Source organism: Gymnodraco acuticeps, unplaced genomic scaffold (assembly GCF_902827175.1).
Source record: "Gymnodraco acuticeps unplaced genomic scaffold, fGymAcu1.1, whole genome shotgun sequence".
NCBI classification, from domain to species: domain Eukaryota; kingdom Metazoa; phylum Chordata; class Actinopteri; order Perciformes; family Bathydraconidae; genus Gymnodraco; species Gymnodraco acuticeps.
In genome coordinates this window covers 1,446,385-1,463,698 of record NW_022990699.1, presented here as the reverse complement: position 1 = coordinate 1,463,698, position 17,314 = coordinate 1,446,385, and the positions used below count along the sequence as shown (strand labels likewise).

At 41.8% G+C, this 17,314-nt stretch overlaps 1 protein-coding gene across 1 annotated transcript; it reads left to right on the top strand.

Moving 5' to 3' along the window:
- Positions 1 to 462: 462 nt before the first annotated feature.
- LOC117555912 (neuronal acetylcholine receptor subunit beta-2-like) lies at positions 463 to 16,177 on the top strand. The gene is made up of 6 exons (XM_034230961.1): positions 463 to 903; positions 8,612 to 8,757; positions 8,900 to 8,944; positions 9,401 to 9,510; positions 13,343 to 14,318; positions 14,964 to 16,177. The coding sequence occupies exons 1-6, from the start codon at positions 852 to 854 to the stop codon at positions 15,105 to 15,107; spliced, it is 1,473 nt and encodes a 490-aa protein (XP_034086852.1). The 5' UTR covers positions 463 to 851; the 3' UTR covers positions 15,108 to 16,177.
- Positions 16,178 to 17,314: the final 1,137 nt, after the last annotated feature.

Sequence of the window (17,314 nt, the reverse complement as noted above, 5' to 3'; positions counted from 1 at the left end):
AATGTGCTTAATGCAGATAAAACCTTGGTAGCAGCCTGTTTGGAAAAAAACTTCAGTCCCTGGGTTTGATTATTTAATTTTCTCATAAGTTAATGTGCATAATTTAAAGAGATCAATGTTTTCTTGCCATGGCCCAACCCCCAAAACACTGATTTGGTTTCCTGTTGCTGCTCCCTTCTGAGCTTCTTAAAAGTGTGTTTTAATGAACTTAAATTTCATTTTCAATGAGGATTTCACCTGATTGTTGAAGATAAGGTTGGTTTCATCGGCTTCTGAGAATAAATGTTTTCCCTAGGGGGTTTTTTAAACTGTAATTGCTTCCTGTTTGTTGTCATGTCACACTGTGTCGATCAAGGGGGCTGGGAGTGAAACTGACGCCCGTTGGGGGAGCGCACAGGGCGGGCAGGGCGACGTGAGGACCCGGGTGCTTAAATCTTTTATCTCAATAATGGCCGATTCGGCGATAACAGGATTGGCGTATCCCCACTAGCTCCTGACCCATATTCCCAAAGAAAACGTTTACAGAAGATTTAAGGTGCTCTCTACAGCCGCTTTCCACTGCGCGCAATCTCAGCTCCAGCAGCAGCAGCGGAGGAGTCGTTGCGATCTGGCAGAAAGCATGCAGCCTCCTCCTCTCTGAACGCAGTCAGTGCTCTCATGCCTCCGAGACCCAGCCACCCGCCGTCATTAGCGGACGCCTTTGCAATGAAACCGCTATAATCCAGCCTGCCTTTTCTACTTTGTCTCACTCTTGACTCAATTCACAACGGGGGAAGAAAAAGAAGAGAAACACGAGACGCACTCTTCAATCTGTAAGTTTTCGCGTGTGTCGCACTGGAGGGGAGGAAGCGATGGCAGCCCCGGTGAAAGCAGCTTTGGCTCTTCTGGTTCTCACCGTGGCAAGTAAGTAATCCTTTTAAATCCTCCTACAACGGGACGGGACAGGGGGGCTTCTGCTCTGCCTATGGGACTTTAATCATCACGGTCTTGTCCATTAGAAAATAGCACACTCTCTCTGGGCTCTCAGCATGCCAATGACTATAATAGGTCTGGGAAGTGTTTTGAATATCACGAATTTGAAGGTAATACCAGGCTTATTGGCAGAAACACCAACACTCCGCTCATTTGAGGTAGATCGTAATGCTCAGAAGTGAGTTCTTCAGTTTTGGGGAGATGTTAAAGACACATTTTGACTTAACAGAAGCACGTGATACCGGAAAGCAGGCCGGTGGGGAAAATAGTTGCATGTCCTTGCCTGAGACCGTTAAGCAGGTGATTGTACAGAACAACTCAATTAACTAACTTGCTCATCCTTTAAACAACAAACCCACGGAGTCATAATGTTATTGCTTTTTACGCACATGGTTTTGATGTAGGTGACTGGTGCATTTCTTTTGTACACATTTCCTCTTTCAATCTCGGATGATTTGGCTCTGACTGCGAACACTTGATGACATCTCGTGATGATATTTTGTGTGTGCAGTGTGTGCCAAGGTGATGTGATGATAATACCAGGGACATAATGAAGAGGCTCTGTACAGAGAACGTCAACGCTTCTATCAGATTATGTACCGTACACGTCTTTTCACTTCTGTTTCTTTAAATTGAGGAGCTGTCCACGGCCCTAAATCAGGCCCTGAAGGGGAATCCCATTCAGGAGCTGTCCAGGGTGATGACATGGGATCTCGATAAACGTGTCAGTGCATGATCTGCTGCATCGCTCAACAATTCAGAGCCCCAGTAGGTGGACCACAATGCAATAAACAGGACTTGTTTTATTGTAATAAAGGCATATTGTTTGCAATGTTGTTAGAAATATTAAGTAGTATAGGGGAATAGCCTAAGTTAGATGCATTCTAATAAATACTTGATGGTTAAGAGCAATGGGGGGTGGGGGGATGCAGCAGTCAGGCAGTGTTTACGTGTTACTTGTTGTCCATTTTTGAATTTTGCTTCAGAATTTTAAGCACTTCATGTATGCATCTACATCTTGCATCTATAATCTCACTCAACATCATCACGAGTATGCCTAAGTAAATCTCTCATTTGTAATACTTTCTTCCCCCCCCCCCCTTCTGCCCTCCTTTAAAACAGATCCAACACTGTCTCTGTTTTATGACTTTAATCACCTGTTTACAGCTGAGGCACTGCCTGACTCTGACTCTCTCACTCCTGTAAAACTTCTCCCTGGCTGCTACAGTAAGGACGACTCAATCCAGGCAGCAACTTTATTGACACCTTTCAGTCTCATTCTGTCACACTGCGCCACTCTGCCACATTTATTTCTTCATTTTATCTTGTGTTTTTCTCCTCCTTTGCTGTAACTTATCCGACGTATTGAGTTCCTCATCACACACTCCTCTGTCTCTCCAAGTATCAGCTACTTGATGTTGGTGATGTGCCAATGTGTGCTATACACTTACACCTGATTAGATGTTTTTGCTCATTAAAAGCATGAAAAATGCGTAGGAGTGGAAAAGGAGGAATCACACGCTATCTGTATGGGACAACTCTGACTCTCTGTGGATGATGCTTTACATGTGGGCGGGCAGAAATATGCAGCTCTACGTTTCACCCTGGGGTTCTTTCCAAGAAGGTTGTTTCTCACAACTTCAAAGCTGCTTTCTCATAACTGGAAATGTGTTTCCTGTCAAGTGGCCTCGGCATCAATGAGTCAACACTTCATAGTAAACTATTAGTCATTACTTTGGCACTTTTGTTTGGATGTTGCTCTTTGAATGAGAGAAGTACGTCAGATGAGGTGAGATGTATGTACAGTTTTTAAGCCAGGGAGCGGCATTCAATTTATTTAGAAGAAATATCAGCAGCAATGCATGTAAGGGTAAGACTGAGGGAGCACAGAAGAAAACCGCTTTGTCGACTGCCATTGTCTCTCCTCTAGACAAATAATAAGAATTCATTTATTTTTTTAACATCTTTCATACAAGACATGGAAAACAGAGTGCTACTCAAAACAAAACCGACACGAACTGAACATAAAAACAGGGACGGAATACCGTCATAAATGTATAATAACAATCGAAAACATAGTAAAAACAAGAAAAAGCAGAATAAAAGCGCAAGATGGATCGGTTGGGACAGATAAAGACTATCATTGTAGTCAAAGTGTATTTGATTCTATCCTCACCCATTAAAGATACATCCACTGTCTGTGATGATAGAATGTTTGATGGGAAACAACCAACAGAAATCTCAGGTCAAGTCTCTCTGGCAGTAGACACACTGTGAGCTAAGTGTCAGAAGCTGATGCAGCAGATTGCTATGAGTGGCCTGTGGCTTTCTCTTACAACATGCCTGATATGGGCAGTGAACTGAGCAAAGCCAAAGACAGCTGAATTCAATTGTTTTGGCCTCAGTAAGACCGCCCCTGATAGCAAGGCATTTCATCATTTACAACCCTAAAAGAGAACCTGCAGGAGGGAGCGTTTGGATGGTTTCCTCTCTGTACACTGGACTGATGACACAGCCCGTCTATCCATCTGCGTTACAAACACAGCAGAGACACGGCAGCTTGTCCAGATGTTTGTGTTGTGGCACGATTCAAACACATTCTGCATGCTGCGGTGGAGACGATACGTTAAGTTGAACTGGTTTAGAAAGAGTATGAGAATAATCTTTGATTGTGGTTGAGTGTCTGCTTGTGAGATGATGGCATTTTTATTTTAGAGCCAATTAATTATTGAAGTGTGGAGAGTGGCGAGGTGCACAGGAGTGTGTGTGTGAGTGTGTGCATACACGTGTGATGGGACCTGCTGGTAGACTCCGTCTCTACTTACATCCACATCTCATTTGAACCCCAACATCTTTTTTTAGCCTTAATATCAGAGCCCTTACATCACTCTATACAGCCCATGCTGCGCTGCCTCCTCAGTCCTCTCCACTGGTGCCATCAAGTCATTGATCGCTCACAGTCTAGTAGCTTCTTGCGCCGGGTTTAGCTTTATGCCAACCTCTTTAACTGTTTAAGGCAATACGACATTTGTATTCCTCTCTGGCAGAAATCAACGCGCAGCCAGAAAAAAGCAAAGGCTGAAGCCACTTCCGTAAAGATCAGTTGGCGGGTCATAATGGTTTTAATAATGGTTTGATAAGTTGGAGTTTTTCGCAATATATGTGACTTATTTTTGTTTTAAACTAAACCAAGCATCCAACAATGTCTGCTGTGTGATAATGTCAAAGGACTACTCCAATGATATACTATTTGTAAAGTGAGGTGATAATAAATCAATGGTGAATGTAGCGCAGGGGGTAAAATACGTGGGTACCAATCAGAGGATCACCAATTTGATCGTAGCCCCTGCAGTCAACATGTGAAAGGGCCCTTGGGCTCCCATATGCATGTTATTCTAAGTTGCTTTGGATAAAAGCATTAACTAAATAACATGTCATGTGAACTGATGCAGCATCCAAAATGTCCTTATTTAATGTCCCTATGGGTCAGAAACGCAGATAATATCATTATTTCTTTTTTGAATCTCTGCCCGGTCGTTGCCTGTGCCTTTCAAACTCCACTAGCCCGATGCTAATGCAGACTCTCTGCAAGCCATCAATGTCATAGGGGTTTCTTTTCCTGAGTTCAGACTTTTGGCTGCCAGTCTAAAATGAACTTCATGTCAAGATCACAGGTACAGGTACAGGTACGGGTACGGGTACAGGTACGGGTACGGGTACGGGTACGGGTACAGGTACAGGTACAGGTACGGGTACGGGTACGGGTACGGGTACAGGTACAGGTACGGGTACGGGTACGGGTACGGGTACGGGTACGGGTACGAGTACAGGTACAGGTACAGGTACAGGTACAGGTACAGGTACAGAGCTTGGCGGAAACGACAAGACAATCTGGCAAAGGACCAGTGATAGTGAGGTGGTATAAATACTGTGGAGTGATGAGGGAATGAGTAACAGGTGAGGGGAAGGGCTGGGGAGACCAGGTAAGGGAAGTGAGCTGATTACAAGGGCCTGGAGGAAGGCGGGATCTGAAATGACAGGAGAGTTTGGATGAGCCACCAAACAAACAATAATAGAAGTGTCTAACTTGTGACAGAACCCCCCCCTCTATGGACGGCTCCTGACGTCCCACGTGGAAGGGCCTGAGCCTGGTGAAAGTCAGTAATGAGAGATGGGTCACTTCATCTGAGACACTCAGATGAAAAGTCTGATTATTCAAAACTTAAAAAGGAGGCAGTTTATTTTCCACGTTTGTTTTTTGTTTCCTTAACCAGCGCAATTAATGATTGTAATTGAATAACTAATTAGGTTCCTGACAATTCGGTAAACTGTGTGGCTAACTATTTGCTTGTCACTGCTCGGTGGATTTAGCAGCTATTGCTTTTTATTGAGGCTTTAATCGTATTAACCAAAGCACAATGACAAATAATGCTGAAACAATGAGCTGGACTAACAGGATTTATAGAGTGTGACCTCAAATCCCAGTCAACCAAAATCACACTAGTTGCAATACAAAAAATCGGTGTGCCATTGTGCAGCAGTTTGCTCCCTCGTTGCATATAAACAATGATTTGTTTCCAGGCTGTCATCCCCTTAAATGACTCAGTGATTTCCCATGAACCCCCACCATAATACGGCATGATCCTATTTCCTTTTATCAGATGATTATACTAATCTGGGAATTGTTTTGTCCCCCACTCTGTGTGCAGTTGTTTGTTGTTTATTGTGTGTGTCTTTTGTCCTCTTCTCCTCTCATGTGTCGTCGCCTCTTCTCTCTGGCTAATCCTGACAGACAGAGCTCTGGGTTTCAGAGCTCTCTTAAGACATATACCCTTGAGGTTTATTGTCATGGTTGCTCATATGTCGGACACTCCTCTTATCTCCTCTTCATATAGAAGCCTGCAGGAGCTTAATGTGGACTGACCGAGTGGAGAACATCTCTCTCTTTCCTGCACCTGCCTTTAAAGCTCAGCGCCTCTTGCATCAAGTTTTATATGACAGAAAGACATGGGAGTTGGCATTGTTGCTAAAAGCAAAGCAACAATGCTAAGTGCCAACATAATAAATATTCATATTTGTCCAAAGCTGCCAACTGCACAGCTTTCAGATACTCAGGTATATTGTTTACGTCAGTTCAGAAGTGTTTGCATTTGTTTCTATATGAACGATTGACTATAACACAATATCTTATACAGCTATACAGCCATACAACTGTATAGCTGTCACATGCTAGGCTGGTTCAGTGTGAAACAAACAGCATAGACTATTTGAAGCATTCAGTTGATATTTATTTTGGTTCGAGGGGATTTTGCCCTGACCAGACAAAGGCTGACCACAACTTTGTCTGTGCTCGTTGGGCTCAGGACAGATGTGCCTTCGAGTAGGCTACATAATAGATGACTGACAGTTCTAATCTTTCACTGCGACATCAAAACAAGCTCTTCTCAGACACCTGCGTGGACACTTGCTGACTCATCTGTCTTCTGAATCTTAAATGGTTGCTTCCAGATGTAGGTCTCCATAGAGTCCTGCCGTGTGAGGCTTAGTTCTCTAACACATAGATATCCTGTTGCTCACACAATGCCAGCAAAAAAGTGAATTATATTTATTTTTCATTCTTGAAATGTTGTTCTCTATCGCTCTTTGTGAGGTTACTTCCAGTTGTCCTTGTTAAATGATTTGTTTTGGTGGATTTTGCCTTATTGGACTCAAAGGGTCTAAGGACAGAGGTTGGCTGTACATCTCCTTAGGAGGCAGACAGAAAGAAAAAGACAAAAAACAGGAGGCAAAGGTAGAACAATATCCCAGAACAACAAATGCCAAAGTACAAGAACAAGGAGCGACTGAATAAACTGTTGCTGAACACAGCCCAGACAACAGGTGATATAATGACTATTAGACAGTGGAAGAATATGAATTCACTGCGTCAGTGACACATATTATTACTACAGTGCTTAGCTAAATGTAAAGGTCCGGAGAAAAGTCTCAGTACATATGGAGATTAGTTGGTTTACTTGTGATGTATTCATATTCCCGAGACACCTACAGATTAAGATTCATCTCAATTATCATACCATACTGCCATTATGCAGACTATAGTCCTTTTATGTAATCCACCTCCCACTATTTTCTTTCTTGTCACCCTCTAATTTATATTGTCCCGTTAGCAGGAAAGCCGTAGCCAACAATCATTTCAAGATAAGTGCACTCATGGAGCACAAACAAGGCGGTCACAAAAGCCTCCCAAAGAAAATGGGACATAACAACAGATAAAAGAAAACAGGAAAGAACAGAAACAAGACAAACACAAGAGCAAAGGCTTTTAAATGAAAGCAGGTGTGACAGGGAGTGCTTTTTGGGTTGTACCTGAGCACAAAGAAAGCAAGTTTAGTGTTTCAACTTTCATCAGAGGGACAGCAGAAAAGGAGATATGGTGGAATCAGAGTCGCTCAGTTCTAATGTAACATTTCCAAAGCAAGGGACTTTGATATTTTCACAAGTTTAAATAAAAAGTCTGACGACGTTCGTGTTTGAAAGCAGCCACCATCACTGAAGCTCTGTGACCCACTCAGACATCTAGCTTTGTTGATTTAATGAGTGAAATCAACTGTGGCTCTGTGTGTGTGTGTGTGTGTGTGTGTGTGTGTGTGTGTGTGTGTGTGTGTGTGGTGTGTGTGTGTGTGTGTGTGTGTGTGTGTGTGTGTTGTGTGGTGTGTGTGACTCAAATATGAGTCACTACTATTGTAAAATGTAGATTAAGTGTGTTGTTAACATCCAATGTTTTCACTGTAGGTACACTATTGCATCCTGTGATCTTACAAACATATCCAAGTAACACTTACTGTTACACACACACACACTTACAAAATGACTTGTGTCATTTGATAACTTTTATTTATGCTCAAAACAAGCGGAAGTCTAAAGTCTGCTAAACTTCTTCACCTAACTTCTATTTGTTTATCTCCCAATTATGCTTTAGATGCGCCCTGTATGGTATTGTGCAAATTATTGTAACACCCCAGATACTTTAACCTGTTCTCTCCAACAACATCACACCTCTCTCCGATATTATTCATCCCAGTAGGCTGTAGAGCAGGAACGATGAACTAAAGGTTGCATCAACTTCAAGGCTTTACTATTGATTTCTACACTCGTCTGTCAAATCAAACTGAGCCCATCCCTGAGACCCCCCCCTGCTTTTGGCCCCAGGTGTCTGGTCCCCCTAACTGATGGTTCAGGACATCCACATTGTTCAATCTGGGGCAACATCAACTATCCGTGCATCATCTCCATACTCACTCCACTGACATGATGAAATTAGAGAAGGCATTGCAGGCAGTTGTGCACAGCTGTAGTTTTACATTTTTGGCAAGGTGTCCAACAGATTGAGATTACATATCAACTCCATTGTTTGAGCTAGAGGTGGTCAAACAGTGGAGAACCAACAGCGTGAATATTTTTATTCTAATATGCAGGTTCTCGTGGTACATGTGTTAGACCAATGGATTAGTTAACAGTCACTCATCATCATAATTTCACTTTCTAATTTGTGTGTGTGTGTGTGTGTGTGTGCGTGTGTGTGTGTGTGTGTGTGTGTGTGTGTGTGTGTGTGTGTGTGTGTGTGTGTGTGTGTGTGCAGCTGCCTTGTGTGCGGAGGTGGAGGAGCGTCTGGTGAGTCACCTGTTGTCATCAGATCGCTACAACAAGCTGATCAGACCAGCTGTGAACAACAGCCAGCAGGTCACCATCTACATCCAGGTGTCTCTGGCCCAGCTGATCAATGTGGTGAGGAAACATACACTCAATGCAAATCCGCAAATGCTGTTATCATACAGGCATATCCTGCTGATTTAGGATTCTTCAAGGGCGCACATGGTGGAGATTATTGCACTGAAATGAGTTCACCCTCTTCCTGTCTGTGTTTCAGAACGAGAGGGAGCAGATCATGACCACCAACTGTTGGCTCAGTCAGGTTTGTTTCTTTTTGTGCTTGTTTGTATCCAGATGTTTAAAATTAAATAAGAAAATCCTTTATTAGTCCCACAGCAGGGAAGATGGCTGTGTTATAGCAAAGGAGATAGTGAAACAACAAGAGGCATCAGTTTAAAAAATGTCATTTCATAAATAAGTAAAGGTGGAAAGCTAAATATAACATACACATAGTGAACGGTTGAATTCACAAAAAGCATTTTCTTTTGCCAGATAATGGCTGACTGAACCACGATGTTGATTGTATGGTGCCACAGTGAAATGTTTGCTTCTGGTCGCAAATATATTTATGAGTGTGATTTTTGATAAATGTCTGTCTTTTTGTGTGTGTGTGTGTGTGTGTGTGTGTGTGTGTGTGTGTGTGTGTGTGTGTGTGTGTGTGTGTGTGTGTGTGTGTGTGTGCATTTGAATGAATCCTATTTCTTCTTCTTTTCATCAGGTGTGGAATGACTACAGATTAATGTGGGACCCTGAAGAGTACCAGGGAATCAAGAAAATCCGACTCCCGTCACAACACATCTGGCTGCCAGACATCGTCCTCTACAACAAGTAAGTCTGATTTGTGAGATGCAGAATAAGGGTGTGTGTGTGTGTGTGTGTGTTTGAATAAGTGATTACAAGAGGAACAAACACAGCGAGCAACTTTAATCAAAAGCCCCATCTTCCTAAAATGTTTTCTCATCCTCTTATTCCTTCTACCCTCTTATTGCACTTTCACTTTTCAACTCTTTTAGGGTAATGAATGCAACCAACATGTTCTGTTAACACTGTCTAGACTGTATGATGCAGACAGTCTCATGATGATGAGTGCTCTTTTTGGGGATGAGAGATTACAGGTTTTAAAAAGAGGGAGAGGGACATAGTCATGTTATATAATCTACAGTTTAGACTTGCATCCCCATTGCATGCCGTCACACCTTTGATGACTGAAGCCCACGTCAAGTGATTACATTTACATGTGTGGAAGAAATAAAAAAGATGGACAGAAAATTGCACACACCTTGCAAACATCCAAATATGGTTCGGATTCATTTCACAATTTACATTTTATTAAAACAATATATCATTAATAATAAACTGCTTATAGAAATCAATGCACTATCATGTCCTTAATACACATTTCTCTGCACATCCCTTTACATTATTATGTGTTTTGCAGATTAAGCAGGAATGCACAAAACATCAAATCATCTTGCAGCTGTAAGAAATCGCCGCAAGGAAAAATCAATCCATGAGAACGCTGCGTTAAGTTCACCCAAGGAGCAATGATCCCCACGGCCTTTATCCATGGAGTGTAGCTGGCAGACACAAAGGCATCCCCTATCACCATAGAGGTCGACACGAGGGTCTGTTTGACATCTGATAGTTTACTGTGTTACATTACCGTTTACAAAATAAATAAAATAGAGTTAAGAGTCTTTGCTCTTGTGTCTAATCACATTAATGTAACAAATTAACTTTTACATTTTACTTTGGCATTGATGAATTTATTCGGGTCATATATGGCTAATATGTTAACTTTAGATTTTCTTTTTTATACTTTTGCCCTTTAAGTTAAGCTTCCATGCAAAATCGCATTTTCAATTACTTTGTGAGGAAAACATATTTTCTACAACATTAAGTTTAGTTTACTGTATGACAAATATGTTTTAACCAAGTCTGCTTGGTAGATGAATCAAACACACTTACTTTACTGACTTTTACCCAGGAGGCGCTTGTGGTCCGTGTGAAACAAGCCATGTTTGATTAATTAATTAAACTCCTTGGCTCTAATAAGGTCACAGACGTACTTATTGTAAGCTCAACCAGCTTTACAACGTTAACGACAGGTTTAAAATCACGTCCATAATCTGGGAGAAAATAAGATTCGCTCTTTACATAATGAGAATGTATTTTAGTCTTACCTGAATGTTATTTGTGATGACAAAGGGTTGCTAGAACATATAAACACAGCTGTGTGGACGTGTAGCTTTTGGTCAGCAGTTACCCTACAGTTTATACAGAAGTGGTAATCATTCAACTTTTATGAAGCAGATTGCTGGTCAGCTAAAGACCACATACAGAGCATTAAGAGGCAGAATGATATCAGAGGATCAGCACTACTTTAAAGCATCAGGTCCAGGTCTCTGGCCAAGTTTGGGGGACACTGGGTTGCAGGAAGCAGGTGGAGCCTCTGCATTTTCAATTAGTCTGCATATTCACAGAAGGGCCGAAAGCATTAGAGACCGAGTGTGATGGTTGGATTCCTGACCTGCTTTATAATTGATAGGCCACTTATCTATAATGCATCAACTTGAGCCTTGAAAAAAGACAGTCTCAGCAGATTTGAGGTGGGGAGGGGCAGTTGTTGTAATGTTGCTGGGATGTCTCCCACTTTGAGTTCCTCCTTTGAGATGATCGTCACCCATCCTTTAAGGGTTAACTGTTGCACGCGTCACCTCGGCAGCGCTCGATGACAGTCATTAAATCATTTTACTCATCACTTGACTCTTGATGATATTGCTGTAAAGCTTCTGTTTCTGTCAAAATGTACACAGGTGCCCTGATACATTGGGGCCATCCCAAGATGAAATCATTGAAAGATGACATTGATTTAAAAAAGACAAATAGTTGAGTGGTTATCGTTGAAGAGGTTTATGTGTTAAAGTCACACTACAGTAGCTGATCAGCTGCTCCATCACAACTAGGGTTGCAAAGGGGCAACATTTCCGGTAAATTTCCGGAAAGTTTCCATGGGAAGTTAAGCTGGGGAATTTTGGAAATATTCGATGCAAAATTAAACAAAAAACATGACATTTAAACAGATTTTTTTTTTTAAGTAGAACAGAACAAGTTTTAATTATTTTATTGAACAATTATTTGTTTCATTGAAGAACGCAAACAGGAATGTTGAGTTCAATATTACTCATCCCCCCCAATCCCACTCATTAAAAAATGAACAAAAATTCACCCCCCATCCAAAAATCCCCACAATGTCCCATTCAAAAATGTTAAATGAAAAGAGCCCTTCTCCCTCCAAAAAGTCCCATTAAACATGCAAATCTTCCTTCAAGCAATCCTCTGCATTTTTGCTTAACCCTTTCAGTCAAAGGGCTCTTCCTGGGCCTCATCAACATCCAACTCTGAGTCTTCCTCTTCAGTGTCACTGTCCAGCCTTGTTGAGGATGGCTCTGTGTCAGGCTCAGAGAGCCTTAGGTTTGCCCGAATGCCAACCAGTTTTTCCACTCTCACATTTGTGAGCCTTTTGCAAACCTTTGTGTGATCTCAATAGCCATGCAGTAAGCAGTGTGCTATGGCATGGATATTCAAGTGTACTTGAATGGCATCTGTTTGTTTTAGTCAAGATTATGCTAAATTATATTTTCCCCAACTACACTGAACAAAAATATAAACGCAACACTTTTGTTTTTGCTCTCATTTTTCATGAGATGAACTCAAAGATTTAAAACATTTTCTATATACACAAAATAACCATTTCTCTCAAATAGGGGGTCCGAAAACCAGTCAGTATCTGGTGTGAGGGGTAGGGTTAGGGTTAGGGTAATGTTGTGAATCGAGTGGCCCATGGTGGTGGTGGGGTTATGGTATGGGCAGGCGTATGTTATGGACGACGAACACAGGCCACTCGATTCACAACATTACCCTAATCCTAAACCTAACCCTACCCCTCACACCAGATACTGACTGGTTTTCGGACCCCCCCAATAAAGCAAAAATGCACGTTTCAGAGTGGCCTTTTATTGTGGCCAGCCTAAGGCACACCTGTGCAATAATCATGCTGTCTAATCAGCATCTTGATATGCCACACCTGTGAGGTGGGATGGATTATCTCGGCAAAGGAGAAGTGCTCACTATCACAGATTTTTTAAGATTTGTGAACAATATTTGAGAGAAATGGTTATTTTGTGTATATAGAAAATGTTTTAGATCTTTGAGTTCACCTCATGAAAAATGGGAGCAAAAACAAAAGTGTTGTGTTCATATTTTTGTTCAGTGTATATTTAAGTTCCCTATGAAGAGCCAACCTTCAATTTAGAAAATTCCCAGTTTATTCCCGTTAATTCCCATGGAAAGTTTCCATCTTTGAAAATTCCCGGAATTTTGCAACCCTAATCACAACCACCTCTTTTTAAGCTAACCTGTTGGTATTATTCATTTAACCAAAACTGAATATATGTCTTGAGCTGAATTTGTTCCGTGAGTGATGAAAGAAGTATTCTCGCAGCTCTACTCGGACTTCTCCACCTTGTTCCTAAACCTTCCATAAACTTGTAAAGATGTGTTTGTGTTTTAATGTGTGAGAGACATTCTTTACATTTGAGTGCCTTGACTTCATCTTTCTCCTTTATTTTGCTTACCTCCCAAACGTTCCTCCTCTCAGTGCTGATGGGACCTATGAAGTCTCCTTCTACTCCAATGCAGTGGTCTCCAACAACGGCGAAGTGGCCTGGCTCCCACCAGCTATCTACAAGTCGGCCTGCAAAATTGAAGTCCGTGATTTCCCTTTCGACCAGCAGAACTGCACCCTCAAGTTTCGCTCCTGGACCTACGACCACACTGAGATAGACCTCATCCTCCTCAGTGATTTCGCCTCACGTGACGACTTCAAACCCAGCGGTGAGTGGGATATTGTTTCCCTGCCTGGCCGCAAGAACGAAGACCCGAACGACATCAGGTACCTAGACATCACCTATGACTTTATTATCAAAAGAAAGCCTCTCTTCTACACCATCAACCTGATCATTCCCTGCATCCTGATCACGTCTCTGGCTATCCTGGTGTTCTACCTCCCGTCAGACTGTGGTGAGAAGATGACGCTCACTATCTCCGTCCTCCTGGCACTCACTGTGTTTCTACTCCTTATCTCCAAAATTGTGCCACCCACGTCTTTGGCAGTGCCTCTGATCGGAAAGTACCTGATGTTTTCTATGGTACTGGTCACCTTCTCCATCGTCACCAGCGTTTGCGTGCTCAACGTGCACCATCGGTCCCCCAGTACGCACACCATGCCTCCGTGGGTGAAGCGTGTCTTCCTGTACCGGCTCCCCTCTTACCTCTTCATGCGGAGACCCGGCAGCTCCAACATCCGTGAGAAGTTCAGGAGAAAACACCAACAGAGATCCTACTCTGACCAGAAGATGTGTGATGGTGGCCATGCAGGGATGGCAGATTCCTCCTCATCCTTCTTTGTCAACGAGGAGTCGGCCAAACGCTACGGCTGGAGAATCAGCGACATGTCAGATAACACAGAGTTCAGGAAGAGGATGACGCTCAAGAGAAACATTGACGTGGAAGATGCAGTAGATGGAGTACGCTACATTGCTGACAAGATGAAGAGAGAGGATGATGATGAAGGGGTAGGTTTATCTGCATTTGCATTTATGTAACAACTTTAAATATGTGCAACATGCTTTGAAGGCCTTTCCTTCACCTGCTTATTGTTGGTCTGGTCTGCAAATATTGATTTCCAAGGTTTCATGTTCTTTGTAGCACTTATGCTACGTGATGGATTACTTGATGTAATCTACGTCATATGTGGTATGGAAATAATTCTGTTGGCGTGTTTGCCTTTCTTTCAATTGCTCAATTAAAGACTGTTATTGTGCATTACTGTAGGAATAACACATGTTGTACATTGTTGTACATTGATAGTGATTTATTTGCACTTCATGTGATTAAACGGCATATGTATTACATTATTGCGCATGAGAGAAAATAGCCACAACATTGGTAAATACCTAATCCGCTCTGGTATGCAATGCTTGCCCTCAGAGCAAATCCATCAACAGCTTTAATTCAGTTATTTGTGACTTGATTTGTGTGCCCTTCATATTATGTCAAAGCAACTTTACTGTGCTGTCAGCCAAAAATAATTAGATTAGAAATGAGCAGCACCAGAGACAAAACATATTATTCAAAATAAACAAAATAAACAATTCACAGTGCACCTAAGTTCAGGGCATTAATCTATAGCAGCATTCAAAATCTTTCTCTCTCCACAGATAATTGAAGACTGGAAGTACGTGGCCATGGTGATCGACCGTCTCTTCCTGTGGATCTTCGTGTTTGTGTGTGTGGTCGGGACGCTGGGTCTCTTCATGCAGCCTCTGTTCCAGAACTACTACACTCCCCTTGTTGATGAGTAGGACAATACATGAAAGCTGAAACGTCGTTATGAACTAACTTCACCCCTCGCCCCTCTGAACAGAGCTCTGACAACATTTTAAAACATAAACCTGTCCGTCTTGCACCACACGCTCAATGCACTTTAGACCTCTTCCACCACCTTCTCCCCTCCTTACTTCCACTCTGACATCCTCCATGTGTCCTGCCATCCTCTGCTCCACTCTGCTAGGCAAAGGCAAACAGTACATTATAACCAGATGGACTTACTTTTGGACTACCTTAGTTGTTTTTCATGATATCATAATAAAAAAACACAATGGCCAGCTATAAAAACAAGCACCAGGTTATAATTAACCAGAATTATTGTTTAATTCAAACAAAAAATAAAGCAGTCTTTCATCATATGCTCTTCCTTGGGGATCGATACAGGTCCAATGATTGACATATAGCAGCATGGATACATAAAGGTGTATTGACCCACATTGCAGTTCAAAAAGGTTTACTGGACAACAGCAACTCAGGACTGTTTCCATTTAAAACTGATTTTGTTTAGCTATGTCTCTCTGTTTAAATATCAGATATCATGCCATTATGGGGCCTGAATGCATTCAAAAAAGTTCAGTTCAGTTTTTTTTTCTCAAAGACAGACGAAGATCACCTCTCTTGGAGCTTTTGCCAATAGTACACTATATACAAACGTTTGCCTTTCAAATCGGACCGAGACGGCACACAAACTGTTGGACTGCTCAAATAACAATAACAATGGATGTGTGTGCGACGTGTTTTTACCCTCACACAAACCTCACTGTGAGACTGATCCAATGTAAGCTGCTGCTGTCATGTTTAAAAGCAGCTTTGTTTTTAAATAAAGGAGGGACGTTACAATAACAAGCAACACTTTAAACCAGTGGTCCCCAAACTAAGGCCCGCGGGCCGGGTACGGCCCGCCTCCACATTTGGCCCGGCCCCCTGAACAATACCAGAGACGCATTATGATTTTTTTTTTTTTTTTTTTTTTCAGTCTGGCCACGCGAATCCTAGACTAGCCCCTGTCAAAATGTTGTGACCTGCTCTATCGAAATCAGTCGCATTGACCCGAAGACACCTTTTGAGTTGTATACACTGTTGGAAAGAGGATATTCCTAGCTTTCTAATGATATCAGGATTGTTTTTGTACTTCAAATATTAAGCGAAATATGTCACATTATATAATGACTGTCACCGAGTCATCATTTTGAGAAAAAGGCCTTCAAAGTTCTCTGGAATCCATCGATCTGATTGATTATTAGCGGAGCAAATGATCAAAATACTACCGAGGGAAGATATTTTCGTTTGGAGGGGAAGCTCGCGAGTGTGTGTGTATACGTGTGCGTGTGTGTGCTTGTGTAATTTTGCGTTTGTGTGTATTGTGTTTGTTTCCTGGGGAAAACACTCACGAGAAACACCGGCTGTTGTTATGCCTGCCGTTCTCCGCTTGTAATTATGCCGAAGCTTCAAAGTTGTATTTATCATCTGAATTTGCCGAAACAAGTTTAATATTCTGAAAGCCAAGACTTTGTTTAATTGAAATCAGATGAAAACAAACTGTAACGGACCCTGCAGTGTTATCTATGATTACTGTACTCTTACATTCATAATTTCAGCGGAGTGAGGGGGGGGGGGGGGGCGGCGCTGCGGAAGAGCAGATTGCGAGTGAGAAATAAATAGGAAATAAAAGTTTCATATTCTGAAAGCCAAGACTTTGTTTGTTTAAAATCAAACAAAACACCCGAACCCCGAAAAAAATTGTTTTTTTTACGTAAATCCACGTTTATTTTGAGAGATTCTGCTCTGACAACTAAGCTAAACTTTTACCTGTTAAGATTGTGCACGGCACAACAGAAAGTTACAGTAATTTTCAATGGACTTTTTTCTGTGAAGAACCCAGAGAGGGTTATTTGGTTATTATTTATTTCATAAATAGTGTTATTTATTTCATTAATAGTGTTATTATTTATTTCCTGACTTTTTTTCTGTGAAGATCCCGGAAAGGGTTATTAATATTTGGTTATGTGTGGCTTTCTAGAAAACAATAAATGTTTACGTTTAGACACCCATGCGATCGTCACACTTTTTCTGTTACAAACTGACCCGGCCCCCATCAGAGAAGGGAAAAGTTATGTGGCCCTCACAGGAAAAAGTTTGGGGACCCCTGCTTTAAACCAATGACCATTAGGCTGTTGATACT

What these genes read in the sequence shown, in the direction of transcription:
- LOC117555912 (XM_034230961.1), top strand. Translation starts at nt 852, where the DNA reads ATGGCAGCCCCGGTGAAAGCAGCTTTGGCTCTTCTGGTTCTCACCGTG. An exon ending in TCTGGTTCTCACCGTGGCAA is followed by an intron (nt 904 to 8,611) that starts GTAAGTAATCCT and finishes GTGTGTGTGCAG; the next exon opens with CTGCCTTGTGTGCGGAGGTG. An exon ending in GACATCGTCCTCTACAACAA is followed by an intron (nt 9,511 to 13,342) that starts GTAAGTCTGATT and finishes TCCTCCTCTCAG; the next exon opens with TGCTGATGGGACCTATGAAG.